Source organism: Protobothrops mucrosquamatus, unplaced genomic scaffold, assembly GCF_001527695.2.
Source record: "Protobothrops mucrosquamatus isolate PMUCROS unplaced genomic scaffold, P.Mucros_1.0 scaffold2096, whole genome shotgun sequence".
Lineage (NCBI taxonomy): Eukaryota > Metazoa > Chordata > Lepidosauria > Squamata > Viperidae > Protobothrops > Protobothrops mucrosquamatus.
The window spans coordinates 72,435-95,529 of NW_015388198.1; the positions used below are offsets into that span (position 1 = coordinate 72,435).

Sequence of the window (23,095 nt, forward strand, 5' to 3'; positions counted from 1 at the left end):
ACAAATTTGTCAGATGATGGACATATGTTTATCTCAAGCATGTTTAAACTCAGTTAAAGAGAACTGACCCAGTACCTCTTCTGGAAGTTGGTTCCAAGCTTCCACTATTCGTGAAGCAATTCTTTTTAACATTACTTTTGAACTTCCCTCCTGTCAGTTTGAGGTTAGGCCCTTGTGTTCTTGATTTTTGTTTAACATTTAAAATATTTCCTTCTAGAACCTTGTTTGCACCATTAATATATTTAAAGGTAGTGTGGTGTAGTGGTTAAAATGCTGGACTAGAAGCAGTGAGATCCACATTCTAATTGTCCTTTGTGCACAGGAACTGGCTGGGTGACTTTGGGCTGGTCACTGTCTCTCCTCCGTAGATTGGAAAGTGAAAAACTCTCTACCAGTCAGTACTGAACCCAGGGTGATAGATGACTGCCTATCCTCTTCAATGATGATTCATTCTGCACTGGGTTGATCTGGGATGCTGCTGGTGTTGCTGGTGATTGTGATTGGCATAATGATGGCTTTAGATACCTAGCTGATTAAAGAAATCCCCAGAAGGGATGTGTTTTTGGTCTCTTACACCATATAGTATATCTTGCTGGCTGCTTTCCAGTAATATTGGAAAATGTATTTATGTAGTGCACTGTTTCTCTACATATACCCACTTGTGAATTCTAAATATTCGTTATTTACCATAGGTCAAAATGGCTGTAATACGATGAAATTTCTTATTTAAAACTTGTTTCAGTATTGCCCTTCCTGATTCAATTTCCTTTATTTTAATAGATCAAAGGGAATGAAAACTCAGTTGAATCCTGGTATATTTGGGTCACAGCAAAATTTCAAAGAAGATAAAGCAAAACCTGTGAAAGACGAATATGAATATGTCTCAGATGATGGAGAATTGAAGATAGATGAATTTCCAATTAGAAGGAAGAAAAACACCACGAAAAGAGATTTATCATGTAAGACTGTTTCTACTCTTGTGTAAATTATGCTATTCATCACAGCAAAGCAAAAACAAAACAAAGTGAGATGAAGATAACTTTCGGTTCAAAGTAATGACTACCAAAGTCTCTGTGTGGCCCTTAAAGAGTTGCAAAAGTCAAGTCACATATTGTTGCAGGTGTGAGTCTGATTGTTTGGACAGTATTATTTTCCCCCCAGCTTTGTTTAACCTATTTGCAGATTTGTTATATTTTGGGAATGATTCAGTACATGTGCATGAAGACCTTTTAGCTAAGAGTGCATGTGTAGAAATGAAATATTACCAGGGTAATTGGAAATACATTTTAAAAATGAGATGGATTGCCTACATGCTGGTTTTTTATTTAGTATTTAAAGTTAAAATCTCTATTTCAATTTCGTCCCAGTTTTATCAGATAAAAAAGAGACCACACAGCACACTCCAGTGAAGAAGCCAAAAGTGGAATCAGTATTATACAAGGTATTCTCTCAATATATAATCATTCTCATATCTAAAAGGATTTGTGCCACTTACCAAAATTATAAACATACATTACATATTTATTGCTTTTAGACACTGACAAGAAAAGTATTTTCTCTCTACAGTACATTTCTTTCCCTGTAGAAATTAACATATGTCTGTATGCTACAGAAAGTTCTATTCATTTATCTTTAATTCCTTGCAATCTTCTTCAATTCAGTCTTCCGGAATGGATTTATAGCTCTAGGAAGAATCCATTCCATCAAGTGTCTTTTCCAGTGATGAATAAATACATTTTGACACAATATTGTATTTATCATTTGGTTACACAGAAAAAAAAACTTCTCCAAACAGGGTAGAGGACGTTTTCTGCTGACACTCAGGGTATCTACTACAAGTCAAATGTTAATGTTATGCTACCAGTAGTTAGATGAGGGATTTGACTGGTTTATAGAAACAGCTTCAATCTGGAACCTAGTGCCCCTCTAGTGGCCTTCAAGTAAGACAGGAGTTTTTCTTTTTCTCCCCTCTCTGGGGCAACCAACCCTTTGCTTCTTAATAATAATTAATTAATAATTCCGTGAGTTGGAGAATCTTCAGGAACTGGATTTGAGGATATAGAGCCAAACAAGAATCGTCTTCTTCTTAATACATCAGCAGAATTCAATAGAAACATTTAGAATCTGTCTTTCTAGATGATTAAAAGTAGTGTTTATTGTGCAAAAACCATTTTTCTAATAATATCTGTCAAATAAGTCCAATTAGTACAATGTTTATTCATTTATTTATTTAGCAGGTTTATATAGCTGCCCATCTCACAGAACATGATTCTGGGCAATGTACAATCATAGTGAGAACCAAAACAGTGTAGCAATCATTAAAATGCTAAAAAGTACAAATAAAAATAAAAAAATAGAAAAACCAAGACAGGGGAGAATACAAAGCAACCATCTCCTAGCCCCCCACCCTTGGGTTCCCAGAAGTCACTGGAAAAATCATGCTTAGCCCTTTTGGAAGGTTAAAAGGGGTGGGGCTAATCTCTGGGTGGGGGGCAGGATGATGCTTCAGATAGCAAAGTCCACTGTGGAGAAGACATGTCTTCTCCACAGTGAACTTTGCTATCTGAGGCATCATCCCGCCCCCACCCAGAGAATCCTGCCCCTTTTAACCTTCCAGAAAGGTTAAGCATGATTTTTTCAATGACTTCTGGGAACCCATGGGGGGGGGGCTAATGGGACACGTAGATATAATTGGGAAAATGTGGTTCTTCAAATAACCTGGTCCCATGCCATGTAGGACTTTAACGCTCAAAACCAGCAACTTGAATTGCATCCAGAAGCAGACTAGCAGCCCGCATAGCTCAAGGACAGAGATGTGACATGCACCACACTGTCCATGCAGCCGCACTCCACAGCATCTGAAGCTTCCGGATGCTTTTCAAGAGCAGCCCTGTCTAAAGCATGTTATAGTAATCCACTCTGGAGATGATCAGGGCACGAGTGACTGTGCGTTATACTCTTTTCCTTTGATTTTTGCAGAGTGATGACTCCTCTGATGAAGATTCTCTTCACATTGACACCGAGGCCAAGCCAGGGCGCAATTCTAAGGCGAAGAAAGAGACTGCAAGTTCAGCGGGCATCCTAGATCTTTTGCAGGCAAGCAAGGAAGTTGGGGGCTTAGAGTACAACAGCAACAGGTAGGTATGCATAAGGATGGTTAACCTCTTTTCTTTAAATAATATGTATTTATAATATTTATTTGATTTATATAGCTGCCACAAGTGAAGCTGAGTATCTTATAAAGGTTAAAACATTAAGAGAACCCACCATATGTGAGTGAGTCCACCTAAGAATAAACAAAGACCATATCAATCACAACACAGACTCAGATGCCTGGGGAAACATCCAAGACTTCAGTATATTGTGAAAGTTTAGCCAGGTTGGGAGATGCACCATAGTAATAAAAATCCTGTTATATTTTAAATAATCTAATTAAGAGGATATAAAAATCAATTTATGTAGCAAAATATATATTATCCATTTGCTCATTTTCCTAATTATCGGTTCATTGAAAGGATGCACTAGATAAAGTTGGTTTGAAAAGCGCAGGAAAAAACGTAGACAAATCTGTTTTTTTTCAAAGGAGTTGCTGAAAGGTGCACATATGGATTCCCACAGGTAATCTAAACCTCCTTTTCCTGTCCCAATCAAGATGCACAACCTATCTCTTCACATTTAAACTGCATTTTCTCTGTCTGTAAATTACTCTTTATATCAGTGTTTCTCAACCTTGACAATTTTAAGGCATGTGGACTTCAACTCCCAGAATTCCACAGCCAGCAATGCTGGCTGTGGAATTCTGGGAGTTGAAGTCCACATGCCTTAAAATTGTCAAGGTTGAGAAACACTGCTTTATATCAAAAAATGATGGAGACTATTGTGGCATCTTAAAGATGAGTAAATATATTCTGGCAGAAGCTTTCCTGAGACACCTTCCACTTCACTGGTTCATTTAAGGTTGTTCAAAGTAACCTGAATTCTTCAGTGAAGAATTAAAACCTGTTCCTTATGAATTACATTTCACATAACATAGTTTAGTGGTTAAAAGATAACGTTTTGGGTAGGTATAAAGATTTAACCAGTTTTGGTAGATTCTTTTTTACAATGTATCATATACAACCCCTAAAAGCCATGGCCCTCAGAACCCAGTCAAAGGTCGCCACAATATTATAATGATTTAATGTAGTTGCCGGGAAAATGATTAAATGTGCAGGAATAATTATATGTATTCATTCGATACAATTTATGTTGCATTAATATAATTAAATTTGGGAGGCTCATCTGATTCGGTCTACCTTTTGAGATTCACCCTCAATATCCCACTCAAAGGCAAATGCAAATCTTAGCTCTCCCCACTTCCCAGTCTAATTTAGCTATCCTAGGGCATTACCTTAGTTCCAGTATTTGTAGCTTAACCGTGTGGTATGTGCAACCATTAGTAATCCATTGAATTGATAATCTCTGATTTGTTAGGACAATTAATTTGACTAATATATATTTTTTTATAAAAGGGATACTTTGCTAGGCTGCATACTGTATTTATCTCGCAATTAATTTCAAAGTAGGACCTTACAAGTTTGCTTCAAACAAGTTATTAGGAATAAATAAAATTCCAGAAAAACTCAAGGTATAAATCATTCTGTATTTCATTGAGAAGCATTTCTAAATCAATTTGGAGTTGGTCAAGCAAATCTGACAGATGTTATTAAATCTATGTTTGAGAAGTTTGTGGACAAAATACCCCTTCCATTGTTGGAACAATCCTTTGTACCACAAGTGTCTGGTGGCTGAGCTTTGCTGCTCTACAGTATCTCACAGTTATCTCACAATTATCTCACAGTATCTCACAGTATCTCACAGGGGTTAGCCCTGTTCTGAAGCAATTTAGAAAACTAAGACAGCTGTTGATTTGACTAGTACTCATCACTACACCTGATGAGTACTGGACAGTACTATTCATCTAAATAGGTTTCTATATCAGTGTTGCCCTTCTGAAATCACAAGTAGTACCATACACAAAGATGCAGGTATTGATACTAGATTCATAGCTAGAGAGATGCTAGATCTTCCTATAGAAAGCAAGCTATACTTTGCAAATTGGAATTGTATTTGGAGAATCTCCAAACAGGCACAAATTTGTGGACCTGTACTGTAGAAATAATATATCAAGGTACAAAGGTCACCAAATTTCCCCCCCAATAAGGTTTCTAATACTTTTATCACAATCGTGTTGCTTTTCTGAATTATTCTGAATAAAGTAGATTCTTGATATAGCAGAAATGGAAAAACAAATGGACTGTGTCTAGATAAAAGAACTGGAATAATTTTTTATACTTCACTTTTAGACAAATAATTATTATTCGTAATGCACTGGAATTTATATTGTAATTATGTTCTCTTCGCAGAGAAATGTTTTTTGTAATTACATATAGAACTTTTTAAAAATTACATATGAGGCATGAACTGAACAGTTAAAGTTTCTTTATTCAAGACAAAGCTGGCAGAATGACAGAACTAATAATAGTTTTGACACAAGTCAAATTAGATATAAGTATTTTTTACTGCAAAAGCTGCATTTTGCATACTTCCCCTCTCTATGTACCTTTTTAAATTTAGTTAGTTGTTGTTGTTAGTTGCGAAATCGTGTCTGACCCATCGCGACCCCATGGACAATGTTCCTCCAGGCCTTCCTGTCCTCTACCATTTTCTGGAGTTCATTTAAGCTCACGCCTACTGCTTCAGTGACTCTATCCAGCCACCTCATTCTCTGTCGTCCCCTTCTTCTATTGCCCTCAATTTTTCCCAGCATTAGGCTCTTCTCCAGTGAGTCCTTCCTTCTCATTAGGTGGCCAAAGTATTTGAGTTTCAACTTCAGGATCTGGCCTTCTAAAGAGCAGTCAGGGTTGATCTCCTCTAGGACTGACCGGTTTGATCGCTTTGCAGTCCAAGGGACTCGCAGGAGTCTTCTCCAGCACCATAGTTCAAAGGCCTCAATTCTTTGGCGCTCAGCCTTTCTTATGGTCCAATTTTCACAGCCATACATTGCAACTGGGAAAACCATGGCCTTGACTATATGTACTTTTCTTGGCAGGGTGATGTCTCTGGTTTTTACTATGCTGTCTAGATTTGCCATAGCTTTCCTCCCCAGGAGTAAGCGTCTTTTAATTTCATGGCTGCAGTCCCCATCTGCGGTGATCTTGGAGCCCAGGAAGATAAAATCTGTCACTAAATTTATTTAGTACTAACTGACAAAATAATAGTGCAACAGAATCCTATACAAAAGCATTAAAGGATCAACACAAACTTACATTGATAAACATAAGAATAAAAAGAAGAAGGGACGGGGTGGGTAGGCCTGGGAACCAAGTTATAAACAGAACAAATTGCTCAAATATCTTCCTCCTCACCTTTTGTTGACTGTCAAATTGTGACAGTCAAAACTTATCACACATATGTTTTAAAATCTATGATTATGTTATTATATTCAGCCATAGAACCAATCTTAATGATGTGTAGAATTCTGCACCAGCCATTCACTACATATAAAAAAAATCCTCTTCTTTCAGCATTTGCTCTCATTAAAGAAAAATATATGCTAATAATCACTAAAAGTACAAACAGGGGATATGATTTTCCAGGGTTTAATAATTGTTTCCTGTTTTATATTTCACTTTGAGCAGATCCAGAATTGCTAACATGCAAATATCCTTAATGAAAAACACATTGGGCGCAATCCAATGTAAACATTTCTTGCACAGATCTTATTGATATTAAGGAAATTGTTTAAGAACAGGGCAACAGGATCTTTAAGCCCAAGGCAAAGTGACAGGCAGTTCAGTTAAAAAAAAACAAAAACAAAACAACCCAATCCTTTAGGAGACTCTTCCATTTGAGTTCGTGCTTGAATGCTCTGTCACTTTAAGAATTTGTAAAGAACTTGGTTTCCCTCCGCCTGTCCAGCCACTGGTTTTGATCAGATCCCACAATTTATTTGCTATACTCACCTTCCTTTAGGCAGTTCCCCTCTAATTTTCCCAATTGGCAGGCAACTTTTGATGGTCCATTTACATTTGATTCAAGGTTCAAGGTTTTAAGAGAACTCTCTGAGAAAACAAACAAATGTCTTAAATGCTCTTGGAGTTGATGATAGTAATAAAATCAGGTTTGCTAATTTTTGGCATAGCACTACAAAAAGGACAAATTCCTTAAAACACCAACTCCATCCCAAAGTGATCCAAACATAAGCTGCTGAACATCGTAGGGTGCTTTTCCTGATTCTAACATATTCTAGAATAGGTTGATAGGTTGGCTCTCTTTTCACTAATTTTTCTTTTGAATTCATTTTCTTAATGAGGGGAAGCAAGTGCTCACCCATATCCTGTCTTACTAAAAAGAGCTACCGTTGCTGTTTTCATTTCTTCAGGGCTCCTCACAAGAAAATTGACTTATAAATACAGTTGCATGGACGCTGATACATTAGCATGATACAAAGCTCAACAACATATCTTTCTGCAAATATGAATGCATGCTGACTATTTATGGGCAGCTGCTTTTGCACTCAAAATAAACAATGATCACGACAGGTGCAAAACTCCCTTTCAATCAGTAATTTGCAACACCTTTGGTGGAAATAGTAGCCAGTTGAGCCTTTGGACTTCTTTTCTTTTTGAAAAAAATTCTTCCTGCAGAGGTCTTCTAGATCAGAAATAGATCTCCTATACGCATTGCATGTCTGAAATCCCCCCACCCCAATTTTTAATAATATTCTGCAGCTGTGTAGGCCAGTATGAAACATTTACTTTTCTTTCCTGTCAATACTTCATGGTTGATTTGAAAACATATAGTAGTTTGGTTTGCTTTCTTGCTGAAAGAGCCAGCTTATAGTCAACTTCAGTTTCTTCACTGACTGTGGGACATTAGATACTAGGGTATGTTGATATTTAGTTGAATCTTCCCCCCCACCCGCCAGCATTTTCAATGGCAAAGACTGTCACACAATACCAAAGCATAACAGAGCCACTTTCATCACCTCCCACCCCCCCAGTGTAACTTGTGCAATTGTAGCCAAAGCAATTATGGTTTTATCAGTCCAAGGATCTTTGCTTTAAAACATTCCAGGCTTATCAAGTTTTCTGTTGCATATTTTGGTTGATGATTGTTATGATGAAGTCAGAGAAAGTATTTCCTTCACTCATGCAGATCATTGTGGAATCAGCAACATTGCAGTGTGGAACTGTAAACAGCTACCCCAATGGCATCTGGAATTATACTGTCATCTGTAGTGATCTATAGATTCTGTGATGCAGATCTGATCTTGTTCCCTGCAGTTCTCGAAGAGATTTTTCTTGGACTTTCATTTCTTGTCTTGTTTTGTTTTCAAGTATTACATGCAAATTTCCATTTCCCTACAGTGTTTCTCACTTGAAAAAAAACTAACTGGAATTATTTAGATAATACTTTGTTAGAGTAAATTGATAGAACCCATTGTTGTTGAAAATAAACAAAACAAGAGAGTTACAGCCAACCAAAATGAGAGATTAGGAGGAGAAAAATATGTGCTTCTCTCTGGAATTGTTTGTCACCTATTTCATCCCTTTTAACAAGTTACCTTGTAAGAAAAAAATACAATAGCATTTGAATCAATTGAAAAAAAAACCATCCACAATTCTGAATTTAGCAATGCAATATAACATCACAACATCCATTCTAGAATTTTCATGACAATTGTACATGTATTTAAATATAACGGATGGATCCAATTAAAATATTCAATTGATAAAACTGTTTCTTTCATTCTATCTTACCCTAGAAGAAAGAAATGTTGAAAGTTATTGTAACTTCAGATGGGAGTTGAAAGTACTCTCATGTTTCAAATGGGCCTCTGAAATCCCTTCTCCTGGTTTCTCTATGTTTCTCTCCACAATGTCTAATTTGATCCTATACATTTGCCTACGGGGGGGGGGGGGGGGGTGGATTTGATCTGTTTGACCTAAGAAGGTGGTGGAAAAAAGCCACACATATTACAGTGGATGACTTAGATGCAATTTTTTTTAATATTATCTATTTATTCTGTAACTCCTATATTTGCTTTAATTTTGAATGGTTTCTCTTTTTCCTCTTTCTTCTCTTTTAGTCAACCACCGGCATCTCCCAGCACACAGGAAGCTATCCAAGGGATGTTATCAATGGCAAATCTCCAGTCTTCAGACTCTTGCCTACAGCCTTCATGGGGCACCAATCAAGCTAAGAATAATTCCATGTCTGCCCCCAATTCCAAAAAATCTGGCAGCAGCAATAGCAAAAATGCAGGCAAACGATTGTTGAAAAAGACTGCAAAAAACAGCATTGATATTGAAGATTATTATGAAGACCAGGACCACTTAGATGCCTGTTTTAAAGATTCTGATTATGGTATGAAAATCCTGCTTAAGTTCTCCCCTGGGCAATAATTATTGAAAGGCAGTGAAATGTCTGAAGGTAGCTCTTCTAAAGCTGAAAAGAGTAGCAACCTGTTTCTTTGTCAAAGTTCCTGAGGCAGAGAACCAAATGTTTGCCGGTGGTCTATCCTGCATAGCTGATACGAAGTGAACATTACATATGCTCAGATGCTTTCTCTTTGTGACATAGAAAGGGGAGTTTGCAACAAATTTTTCAGCTGAGAGATTTCAAATTTTCAAAGTAAGACCAGCTAAAACTTAAGTTTGAATGAGTGTTGAGGCTTATGATACATGAGTTGTTTGAAGGAAACTAAATATCAACTCCAAGGTGTAAGATCTGCATATTATCTGATTAACAGTTCCCATGCTTATCTTCTGCCTTAATTTGATAGCAAAATTTGATAGCAGAATTTTGTAAGTGGCATTCTAATTCTGTATGGCTTGCTTACTTGGGTAGTGTAAAGGTGTTTGACCCAGGATTTTTTATGTTGTACACTGTTAAAACACTGGGTTTTATAATTCAAATTATTTTTCCTTATGTTCCTGTGTGTAAGGATAATTTCTGATGCCCCAGCATAAAAACTTACCTTTATATTGATTAAAGCAGATTTCAAGAACTGGGCATCTGTTAAGTTCAGAACCACCACTTTAGCTTAGCTATGCAAAACAAAATTTGTTTTCCCAAGTTTTTGTTCAGGCAAGTTATTGCCCTTATCAACTATATAATCCCAGTTGAGAAATGTGTAGACAGACCCCTCAGAGTTACTCTTCATCATCCTGTCAATTTCCAGTCCATTATGTATCATATTTGACAAATTTTAAAAAGCATCTTATTTTGCAAAGTGCCAGTTCAGATCTGGGGTAAGGGGGAGAAAAACAGAAAGTTGTGTACTACTTTTAAAATTAATGATTGAGTGATTTAAAGCACTTATTAGAGCTTCATCAAAGTTAGAATAACTTCATTTTTTACTGGAATGATAATAGTAGAAGGAAGGGTGCAATGGCTCAGTGGTTAAGGACACTCAGCTTGTCAGCTGGAAAGCTGACAGGCTGGGTTCAAGATTGAGCATTGTGCAACAGAGTAAGCTCCTATTACTAGCCCCACTTCCTGCCCACTATCAGTTCGAAAGCATGCAAATGCAAATAGATAAATAGGTAACACTTTGGTGAGAAGGTAACCAATATGTTCTTCGCCATATAGTGATGCTGGCCACATGATCACGGAAATGTCTTCAGACAGTGCTGGCTGGCTTGGCTAACAAACAGAGATGAGCACTACTCCATAAAGTCAGAAATGACTGGACAGGGGAAACCTTTACCTTTATCAATAGAAGGAGAATTAGTTTGGTGTAGTGATTAAGGCACCAGTCTAGAACATGGGACACTGAATTTTAGCCCCCCCCCCCTTAGGTATGAAACACAGTGGGATAACATTGGGCCAGTCACTCTTAGGAAGAAGGTCATAGCAAGCCACTTCTGAAGATATTGCCAAGAAAACTGCAGAGACTACTAGTTCAGGCAATCATCAGGAGTCAAGACTGGCTCAAAGGCAGCAAAAAAATAAACTGAAAAAGTGACAAACTTTGAATGTATATAAAAACAGAGATAGACAGACAGTATTATTTAGCTTCTAAGAAATATATAGCTACTAGGAACATGCACAACATTGCATTAAAATAGCTGTCTTTGATACAACTCCTTCAAAAGATGTAATTTTTCTCTGCTTTCAGCATCATGCACTGAATATATACATATTGAAATTCTCTGAAATTAAATGAAAACGTGACCATTATACAGATTTAGCAAAACATAAACAGATGTTAAAATTACGTTACCTGAAGACATATCACTCAAGTTAAATTAACTTTAAAACTCGGCAAAAGTGTAATGTAGAGACACGCTCTAAATGTGACATCCTGAAAGAAGAGAAGTTTGTTCTGGGGAGATCAACATTCTTGCTAATTATGTATTTATGCTACCACTTAATAGCTTTGCTTTGTTGTAAGATGGTTAGTCCACCAAGATTCCATTAGTGCCACATCTGGTCAGCACATTTTCATTCAGCGGTTAAACTGATGCAATTACTTCCAATGTATATACATCATTGGCCTAACAGAAGAAATGAAAACAAAATCTCCATTTTGGATAGGTTATCTAGTTAACTTGGATTTACTTCAAACTTTAATGCAGTTTAGACTAGAAACTGGGAAATATTGAATGGAAAAGAGAAATGATCCTACAAAGTAAAAATGGAGTATTAAGGGAGCATTGTGGCAGAAAAAGCGGCACACACATGCACGTAGGCCTCACTTAGCAACCACAATTGAAACCAGCAATTCTGTCACTAAGTGCCTCAGATACAAAGTAGAAAAACCACATGACCATGTCAGACTTGCAAAGTAACTTCCCATTTAATGAGTTACCACACTTGTTAAGCGAAATATCACATGACTCTGACTTGTATTTAAAGTCCATGTTCTCCATTAACTCTGCTTGTCACAAGCTGGTTGGAAAACATGCAAATGATCAAGGTGGCTGTAAACGGACATTGGTTGACAAGTGCCTAAATGGCAATCACATGACCATGGGGCTCTGTGATGGTCATAAATACAAGGGCTGGTTGCAAAGGTTTTTTTTTTTACACTGTTGTAATTTCAAATAATTCCTAAACAAGGCAGTCAGTAAGCAAAGAATACCTATAAAACACATACATACACACACTTATACACAACCTACACACCAATGGTGGGATTCAGCTGATTTGCACCGGTTTGGCTTTTTGTTTAGTTTGACCAACTGGCTGACACCCACTGAAGCCCTAGCCCTTTTTCGCAAGGCCCAGAATGGACCTCTGGAAGTTCATGGACACTGCTTCTTGAAATCTGTTCTGGGCCTCGGAGGCCCAGAGGAGGCCTCAGAGGTCCAGGGCAGCCCACCGGAAGTGCGTGGGCACTGCTTCCGGAAGTCCGTTCTGGGCCTCAGAGGCCCAGGCACAGAACGGACTTCTGGAAATGGCATCCACGCAGAGAACCAGTTGTTCATGTATTTAAATTCTACCAATGCCGCACACATATTAAACTTAATCTTAAACTTAATTTGAAGTTACAATGGCACTAAAGAAAGTGACTTATGACCAATCCTTGCACTTACCATTGTATCACTGTCCCGATGGTCACTTGATCATGATTGGGTGCTTTACATTTATGACAGTTGCAGCATCCCAGGGTCCCATGACCACCATTTACGACCTTTTCATTCAGCTTCTGACAAGCAAAGTCAATGGGGAAGCCAAACTGTCCAGTCCCAATTGTAGTCCTAAACTGAGGAATTTGTGTGTGTGTGTGTGTGTGTGTGCGCGCGCGCATAGGTGCATATATCAGGGCAATAGGATATTTTGTCCTTGTAATGGAAAATGGTTCTTTCTGTTTGTTTTTCTTTTTAAGCAAGTGTATTATGGTCTACTTACATATTTGTGACTATGAATAATGGTTTACAGGACGCCTTAATGTTTTTAAAATTCAGTAAAAATATTTTTGAAAAAGTTTAAGAACATAAATCACATTGCTCTCTATCTCCTTCCTACTGAACTTTGTCTCATATTATCTGAATAGCCTTATTCCACTGTTTTCCTAACTTAGGAGACCAGCCAGCTGCAAAACATAGAAGAGGCAGGAAAAGGTTTCAGTCTGCCAGTAGCTTTTTCTGTGGCTGCTTCAAGTTCATAGCACGGAAAAGCCAAAGTCAGTTATGCAGCCAAATTGTTTTATGGGAATTGAGACATTGGTCCATTTTCTACAGGCATGATAGGGTTGCCCTAATTTTTGAATGCTACTGTATACCAGACTATCTTTTTTTTTTTTCATGGTTTAGTTTATCCCTCCCTTGAATCAGATGAAGATAATCCAGTGTTCAAATCTCGATCAAAAAAGAGGAAAAGTTCCGATGATGCACCTTACAGCCCCACAGGTAATATTTATGATATTTTAAATGCAAATTCATACAGGATAAACTCATGATAGATTTCAGAGATATGTGTACATGGCATACATTGAAGTACAATTAAATAAATTTTAATATGGAAAATATCTGGCTCCCGAGTAGGTTGCCCTGGTCTGTTAGTATCCAGTCTGCTTTCTTTATTACTTTTTAATATTACAAAAGATAAAGATAGAGAGGAGCGAACTGCACATCATGATTATTTTAAGGATTGGACTTTGGAGATCAGAATCATAGTATTCGTGAAGAATTTCTACAAAGTTTTCTGGATTTAATTAAGATCTTCTCAGACCAATTTTGTATTTTGTGCACTAATCATACAATGGCACTGCTTTTATATTTTTGGGGGCCAAATATTCTAAAATGCTTTGAAACACTGATGATCAAAATTGCACTAGTTCTTTCTCCTGGGGATGGGGTGGGTGGGTTGAGGGGAGAACTGTGGAAATTATGGGAAAGTTTGCTTTAATTACAAGAACTTAATAATGTAGTCATAGTAGTATATTTACTTAATTTAGGTTTAACAGTGTATGTGAGTCTAGTCTATATATTTATAGGAATAGCAATAGCACTTAGACTTACATACCCCTTTACAGCCCTCTCTAAGCAGTTTACAGAGTCAGCTTATTGCCCCCAACAATCTGGGTCCTCATTTTACTGACCTTGGAAGGATGGAAGGCTGAGTCAACCTTGAGCCCCATCAGGATCGAACTCCAGACTGTGCACAGCAGGACTCCAGCCTGCAATACAGCATTCTAACCACTGTGCCACCAGGGCTGAGGCTTTATTTTTTAATATTACAGGGTTTGCATTTGTTTCTCTGCAATGCCTGAAATGAAGTAGTTATGGTCCTGTCATAAGCAATATATGTGGATTGTATATGTGCTCTATTACCTACTAACTTTATTGTTTAATTTTCCTTCTGCATTTAGCAAGAGTTGGTCCATCAGTACCACGGCAGGACAGACCGGTCCGAGAAGGTACAAGAGTTGCTTCTATTGAAACTGGATTGGCAGCAGCTGCTGCCAAGTTATCTCACCAGGTGAGCTTTCCAAATACTACCCCAAAATGTTTATTTTTGGAAACATTTCATGGATTATTGTTTTCCATGAACAAATTACTAATGAGAAGATTGATCAAAGGAGGGCCTGCTTTTGGTTTAAAGAATTATTCTATTCTACAATTCTCAGAATTATATGGAAAACCAGCCAATGCTGAGGATTGTCTCTCTAAATCATTTTGAGAACTGTGCTTGGAATGCCATGTTAGTCTTTCAAATGGAAGGCCTTTTTGGAATTGTTGTTGATTTCACCTCCTGAAGGTTAATGCAGATACCTGCAGGCAGCCCCTGATCTGCTGCTCCCCTTACCACTACTGCCCCTATTGCCATTTGCCTATCCTTTTCTTTGCACAGTCCCTCTACTCACTGCTTTTCCAATGAGGCCGCTCACTGTACATACTTACTGTCCAGTTGGCCACTCTAGAAGTGTCCTTCTGAGTTGTCTTCAGCCCAGCCCAGGTAAACATGCCAACCACATCATAATGCATTGTTCTACAAATAGGGCAACAAAGTAGAGAAAAGTAAGCTTCAGATTGCTGCAAACCTTAGTCCCAAAGGTGATTTTTCCAGAAGGCAACTGGACTATCTTGGTTTTTTTTTTTCTGCTGAATCAGTTTTTGAAGTTGTATCAATTGATTTGCATTAAGGATTTATGGACAGTAAAGGTTGTATCCTTTCAGAAACCAATTCTGCACTTTTTGGGGTGATATCATTATTTCACATTACTTCTCAATGAAGTCCATAGCTTCCTGGTTTTGGTTTGTTTTTTAAAGTGTAGTGGCTGTCTAGCAAGATATTTGATAATATGCATGACATCTAAAAGCTAAATGCTGTGTTTCATTATTTAAATATTTTCTCAGGTATTTTTCTGTATCACAAAGGAATCACATTTCTAAAAAGTATAAAGCAGTTCTAATGATTAACATGTTTTCAGCAACCTTAAAATATTACAGAGCTAACAACACACATAATTCATGGAAAAACTTACACAACAGGCAAATATCAGTGGAACATTTTAGGATCAACATCCATGAATGGTTCTGAAAAATCAAATTATTGACAAATAATTTGGTGTGGGATTAGAAAATCGGCTCCTCGTATATTTTTTAAAAATATCTTCATACCTCTTGGTCTGCATTTTTCACAATGCTCATCACTTTTCTTGCATACATTTTTTGAGTAGGTGTCAGGAACAAAGAATTGGGGCCATATTTTATTTTGAACTTCAAAAGATTTATTGCTTAAGCCTATCCACAAGAATCTAGTCAACTAAAGTTCAATATTAAATTGGCGTCAGATAAGGCTCAACAGAATTCCTGAGGTGTTGGACTTAGATGGTTTCAGGGAACATAATGACTCTAGGCTAATGATTTGTATAACTCGGACCCTCAGCTCTGCCTGCTCTTCTCCTACATCAGGACACTTTCCTTAATGACTGTTTATCACTTTTGAAAGCTAATGATTGTTATTTTTCTCTCCCTCTCCCCTTCTCTTATCATTTGAAAGGAGGAGCAAAAGGGCAAGAAGAAAAAGAATACCAAAAAGAAATTATCTCCCAACAATGCCAATAAAATCCCTCAGGAAGGCAGCTCTCCTGAACCTCAGCTGGAGTGCCATAGCAGTAGTTTAGCAGACCACGAGTACACAGCTGGTGCCAGCACTCTTGGGGTGGCCCAAATGAACAGAGGCCCTCAGCCCATGGCCCCGGGAGTTTTCCTTACACAACGGAGAGCCTCATCATCATCACAGAATAATGCAGCTGCCAAAGGTACTCTCCATAGATTTGTTTCAAGAATGGTGTAAGATTTGGTCAGCCAATCAAAGGTATTTTATTTTATTTTATTTTATTTTATTTTATTTTATTTTATTTTATTTTATTTTATTTTATTTTATTTTATTTTATTTTATTATTTTATTTTATTTTATTATTTTATTTTATTTTATTTTATATTTTATTATTATTTTATTTTATTTTATTTTATTATTTTATTATTTTATTTTATTTTATTTATTTTATTTTATTTTATTATTATTTTATTTTATTTTATTTTATTTTATTTTATTTTATTATTTTATTTATTATTTTATTTTATTTCATTTTATTTTATTTTATTTTATTTATTTTATTTTATTATTTTATTTTATTTTATTTTATTTTATTTGTTTGTTTAAATGTATTGGCTTACAGTAGCATACAATTAAAAACGTAAAAAGATATTAAAACCAAGGACATATGGGGAGGGTGTGCGGGGGGGAGGTAGGTGGGATCTGTTAATGCTCTTCAAGGGTAGCCCATGTAGAATGCATTACAATAGGCCAGCCGTGAGAAGACAAGGGATTGAATGACTGAGCGTAAGGAATCCTGATCCAGGAAAGGCTGCAACTGGTGCACAACACAAAGATGTGCGAAGGCTCCCCTAGCCGCGACTGCCACCTGTTCCTGGAACAGGAGTCGCGAGTCCAGGAATATCGCCAAGTTGCAGACCAGGTTTTTCTGAGGCAGTGCCACCCCATCCAGAGTCGAACATGACAAAGTCCTGGATCCTGGAGCCCCATGTACTCAAAGCCATTTGGTCTTACTAGGGTTCAGCCTGTTCTCCCCCATACCGGCCCCCACAGCCTCCAGGCACCATGAGAGGGCACCCGCAGCATCACTTGGGTCACCAATAGCGGAAATACAGAGTTGGGTATTTTATGTAGTGTTTATGTAATCAAGTTGGAAGGAGAGCTCCTGTTACTTTTAACCACTCTTCAGATATTCTTATTATGGTTGTATGTGATAAACTGTGTGGAGGTCAAAGCTGTTTTGCAGTTTGTTTTGAAATGCAGTACTTATCTGAAGATATTAAAACCAATGCGGCATTTCTGATCAGTCTAAGGGAGAATCTCGAAAGATTTCACCTTTTTTAAAATTAGGCACTCAATCAAATTTATATAATTTAAATGTATAAATTAATGCTTTCTGTATTTTCTAAAATAAATTCCCAAATACTCATTTAGGTTAATAATGATGTTAAAACCCTGCTTTTCCAATTCAGATACCTTCCAAGTAATAATTTGAATCATAATAATACCAATATGTTCTTCACATTTGTCTGAAAATTAGTACTTATCTTCAGATAATTTGAGGTTCACCTTCACTAAGGATGTCTCCATGCCATGCTGAGTGCTACATTCATGAGGGCAACTCCCTTGCAGACTCAGTGTATCAAGCGCAAATAATCATTGAGTTCAAAGCACAAAAGAGTTTATTATTGCTACTTTTAATACAAGTATCTAATCAAAGCTAAATTGGCATTAAATGAGGTTTAACAGAATTCACGGGAGGCTGAATTGTGGCAATGCAGTGACTTCAAACTGACGACACATTTAACTCTGCCTTCTACTTTAGCCTGCTCTTCTCTTACACAATGACAGAGAAAATAAAGGAAGAGGTAGTACCATAGAAATTACAAAGGGAGCTAAGATAATTGTCCTCAGATATTCATTAAATAATACCTGTAAGAATTTTAGCTTTTTGTATTTTGTAACTTTTTTCTAATTGAAAGATTTTTCATTCTTAGAAGTGGCAAAGCAAATTTAATTTAATTTTTCCCCCAGTGGAATTGGGTAAAATATGGATATAGAGAAAAGGATCGCTTAAGGCAGTGGTTCCCAACCTTCAAGCTTGGTGGCCCTGTTGGGGGAGGGAGAGGAATTGGGCTGCTTGAGTGGTGGGCTGGCACATGTGCATTCAGTCCTTGCGTGCACACGCAGCTCAACTTGCATAAGCAGTGGGCGTATAAGTCAAGCGTATAAGTTTGACTTATACAAGTGGCAGGCAACCATGCAGATGTGCAAGTGCTTTCCTGCTCGTGCAAGTTGAGCTGTGCACTTGCTCCGGCCAGCCACTCAAATGGGCTACAGCTCAGTTGTGGGCTGCGGCCCAGGTATTGGGGACCCTTGTCTTAAGGTCTAACCAAAATCAAAATACATAAACTTTGAATATAGCTTTCAGGTCATTTAGTTGCTGCCCAACAATTATCATACATATAGTATTTGGCAAGTCTCAGATTCTTGCAGTACTCCCAGTAAAGAAATATGCCAAAAACCCATGCAGGTAGTATAAACTAGGAGCATCTGGTTCTTTGGAATCATAAGGATATTTCAGCTGAAAAAAGGGGAACAGATGGCTTCCACAGAGTCTGTGTTGTTTTTCTTTCCTGGTGCTGTAAATATTCCAGACATTTGTTCATATATGTTTGGAAAGGTGAACAGATGTGGAACACTTTTGAAGAACTAGATGAATAACAACTGGATTTTTCAGAAACGGAGGTTCTGTTAATACTGGATTCCTTATCCTGGCAGCCTTTGGAAAAGCCCTAGAGTTCAACCTCATACTGTAACAGTACCTGAGAAGGCCCAGTTTGAAGCCATCTTCCACATTTACTCTTAATGATCAAATGCTACCTTTTCTGTTTTGTTTTTCTTTGACTAGGAATTCTGAGATCTGCTGTTCAAATATATTTGACAGCATTAGTTTGGAGAAGACTTTAGTGTATTTTCAATAGTATGATTGCCTACATATGGATTTTGACTGACATAAAACATTAATAATCAGTCTCTGTATTTCTTACTCATCCTGAAAAATCTATGCAAAATAAATCTTTGGCTTGACAAGTCACTGAGAGTTTATTCACAAAACCCACTTGTAGTTGTTCAGATAAAAAAAATTGTACTCATTTTTATTTGAAAATAATTGTGTTTATAACCTGAATTGACCATCTAGTATCTTGGCACATACGGGGTATTTGTTTTATTATGAGAGAGGCACGAATGGACAAAACAATATATAATGGATTAAATTATCCACAGAAACACTTAGGAAATGGGTCCCAAGATAGATCAAATTGTAACCTTGCCTAATTCAAGAAGCAGCAATGAAGGGAGCAGGCAGGAGATGTCATAAAGAGAATACTTTTGAAAATTCGAATCGAAGATGACACCATTTACTACTTGTTATAAAATCTAAGCACTAATCTGAAAGTACCAGTTTCATACATCAGTTTCATAAACAAATTTAGGATGAAACTGAATAACTAAGCAGCTTTTTCTCAACAGATGAAGAAAAATGTTGTCTATCCTCCACCTTAGTGTAGAGGACGATACAATAATAGTTCCTTTTGTGGTGCATCATTTGTATATGCAAAAATTAGTTAGAGCTGCAATAATTTAGTGATGTATGTGATTCTACTGTAATATAGAGAATTTGGGAATTATCAAATTAAAATATTATTTTATTTTTGAATTGATTAGGTAGCTATAAGCAACTATTCTCTTCATCCTCAGCCTTATGGGGTAGGTAGAGATGCTTGAAGCATTTAACTGGGTATTGGTTAAATGCTTTTGTTTCAAAGAGAAATGCAGCTGAATGTTTTATAAATCAATTTTCAGTTGGATTTGTTTCATCCTTCTTGGTCTTCAACTTCTAGTTTCTTTTGGTTGCTGTTGCTATTGTTTTGTGGCTTACTGTGTCTCTTTTCCGTTACTTCCAGGGAAACGTACAAAAAAAGGCATGGCCACAGCTAAACAAAGGCTTGGGAAGATTTTGAAAATTCATCGGAATGGGAAACTTCTCCTTTAAAATCCGGTCATAATTGGGACTATCAGAGCTCAGCGTACCCTGAGCTGTCACACTAGCTCTTCAACTCTTGAAGGACTCCAGTAGTATTGTGCAACATCTTAGGGACAATACCAGTTAACTTTTTGCCACCACTTTAATAAATTCTTTTTAACTTTCAGCAGTTAAAACCTGTACAGATACTGCTATAAATATTTTTTAATATAGATGTCCTTTCTCAAATTGCTGAGAGTGACTAGTTCGCAAAAAGTTAATACTCCAAAACACTGAGGATCATTCCAGTTTTAGGAAAGTATCCCTTTAACTTGTTTATAAGTGAGGAAAAAGCCGTTGTTTTTAAGAGTATGCACATTCATTTCAATTACGCTTCTTTTATCAACGCTGAACCAATTTTAAAAGAGGTATCTGGTTAAAAGGCAGAATTTTAAAAAAAGTTTTTCAGACTGACTTGTAGACAAGGGGGAAAAATTATGCCATGACTATTTGAGAGAGAATACATGCACGAAACAATATGCATAAAGAAATAATCTAGTTTTTTTTATCTGGCTCATGGTAAATATGTTTTATTCAGAAGAGAAGTCAAAATTGCACTTCTGCTACAACTTGCCCTATAACCACACATTGAAGAACTATGGATGAATTAATTTATTTTATGTGCAATGCAAGATGATTTTTTTTTAACATTATGGATTACAAATCCAATTTCATTGGGTAATGATTTGGATGTAGGTAATTAATGAACTGGTGCAGTTCTTTGGAAATCAAAAGGGTTTTTTATTAGCTTTGGTTGGTGTTGGTTTGCATCTCTTTTCATTGATAAATTTTTAACACTCCCACTCTTTCTTATATATATTGTTTTAACTTTGGCCCCATGGTATATTTCCCATGCTCAATGTCTTTGTTCTCATAATTGGATATCAATGAGTGATAGGAATTAAAGATCAGCAACCAGAAACAAGCCTCCTCTCCTTGCTAAAATCTCACAATTATGTGTAATTGAATAAAACATTACAAATCAATTACTACCTCAAAGTCAAAACTGAGAACACTGACTCTTGTCCCTCTGCTTATATAACATGGTTTTCAGCCTACAGGGGCTAAAGGAAAATCAAATTGACTATACTATATCTTAGTATGTTGTGTGAACCAGGCCATCATTTTAAACCGTCATTGTTTGCTTTGGTTTCACATGTTGTGTGAATAGAGCCATCGTGCTTTTGTAAACCATAGTTAATGGATTAATGTGTTAATTAATCCAGTCTGAATTTGACGATTTTTTTTCTTTCTTTCTCTCACCTGTTGTAGCTAAAATTTGTTTACATGACCATGGAAACTGGAAGTATTTCTTCCCCTGTGCCCATATATTTTTTATTCAGCATTACTGTTTTGAAATTATATCCCCATTAATTTAATTTCATGGTAGGGTGGAATCAGCCATTAATTTGATGATAGCATTGTAGCTTGTGCTTGGGTGCTCACAATGCAATGATAACATGTGAAATTGGAGAATATGTAGGAAAAGAGATGCCAGTTTCATCCCAATATGATGCTACCAGAATCTTTGTCCTGCAAAGTGACAGTGTCAGTTTTCTTTATGCAACCTGAGTGGGGGGCAGGAATATCACCATCATCCTATAAAATGGCATCTTTAGTCAAATATCTCTTTTCCTTATTTTTTGGAAGGGACTTTTAATCTCCCTATCGCAGTTCACACTTAAGTTCATGATTGATGATTTACCTCATAAATCACTTCTGTTATCCTGAGATGGAACAGAGGAAGACAATGGTTCTTTTTTCACCTTCAGTTCCCTGAATCATGGATTAATCCCTGGATCATGTAAACAAACCAAGCAAAGAAGCTCTTGTCCTGGGACCCCAAGCACTTATTTTCTGATCTATAACCAAACCCTTTCCTTGAGCTGCATATCAGGAGAAAAAAATTGTCCCAAATGAAATTATTTTTTTCAGAAAGGAATACACATAAACATTTTAGAGCTTATGAATCCATTTAGTAATATAATAGATCAGCTGTTTATATAAACCTCAGTTGCAAGCACTGTAATGAGGTAGAAAGAATGTGCAGCCCTATCAATGAGGTATTCTGACATTCATATCCAAGCACTTCCTTTCAGATATGCTTGTCTGAAGGAACAAGGGCTGTGCTCACCTAAGAGTCAGCCAGATGAGAGCCAAGCTTATCGACAGTTTAACTGGATACTTATTGCTTCTGAACTCTCTTAGTGTTTGGTGTAGAATGCATTATATTTTACATTAAACTAGCTTGTCTGCATATAAACACTTAGAGCACAATCCTATGCATGTTTACTCAGATATCAAACCTGTTGTGTTCCATGGAACTTACTCTCACGTATAGAGTACTATGTACAGGATTGTAGCCTTAAGGCGTTACATTTGTTTCTCAGGCAATTCCAGATTTTCATTTATAGATACGTGTCTGAAAGCATATTTTTTCATAGAATCTAGCCTGTAAATAGCTTTTTAAAGTACCTTCTTTTTTATAAGATCAAAGTATCTTTAGACATTTCTTTCTATAGAATAGTTCATTAACCTTTATACAAATTTTTTGCTGAGTATTTTGCTGAGTATATTTTAGGTTCTTGACTCTGAAAGAGATACTCTGTTTTTGTCCTCGATTTAATTACTTTTTCTCCCTTTTTTTAATTTTGGCATTGCCTGAAAAACAAGTAAAACTTTGTGCAGCCTTATACAGAATCAAATAATAGTACAAAATTATCTATTTAAGATACAATATGAAGAAGAATCTTCGACTTTATAATACCAGCTCCTTGTCTCAATTCTTGTATTATGAGGGGATACAATTATTTTATTAGCACCTTGTGAAGTGTTTCTGTGTTTTGTGATGATGTAATTTATTAATGTTTGTAGCTTTTTATATTTGTACATTTCTTATGAGCTTTGTTTATATACACATTACCTGGATGTGATGTCCATGAGGAAAAA

At 36.7% G+C, this 23,095-nt stretch overlaps 1 protein-coding gene across 1 annotated transcript in view; it reads left to right on the plus strand.

Moving 5' to 3' along the window:
• The window catches only part of PHF2 (PHD finger protein 2), a gene marked incomplete at its 5' end in the record, with an annotated part of 57,365 nt that extends 37,057 nt beyond the window's left edge, over positions 1 to 20,308 (plus strand). The window contains 8 exons of the mRNA XM_015824047.1: positions 781 to 959; positions 1,368 to 1,441; positions 2,980 to 3,137; positions 9,134 to 9,411; positions 13,308 to 13,403; positions 14,366 to 14,475; positions 16,000 to 16,261; positions 20,028 to 20,308. Coding sequence (XP_015679533.1) covers positions 781 to 959; positions 1,368 to 1,441; positions 2,980 to 3,137; positions 9,134 to 9,411; positions 13,308 to 13,403; positions 14,366 to 14,475; positions 16,000 to 16,261; positions 20,028 to 20,116 — 1,246 coding nt within the window. The remainder of the gene's footprint in view (positions 1 to 780; positions 960 to 1,367; positions 1,442 to 2,979; positions 3,138 to 9,133; positions 9,412 to 13,307; positions 13,404 to 14,365; positions 14,476 to 15,999; positions 16,262 to 20,027) is intronic.
• Positions 20,309 to 23,095: the final 2,787 nt, after the last annotated feature.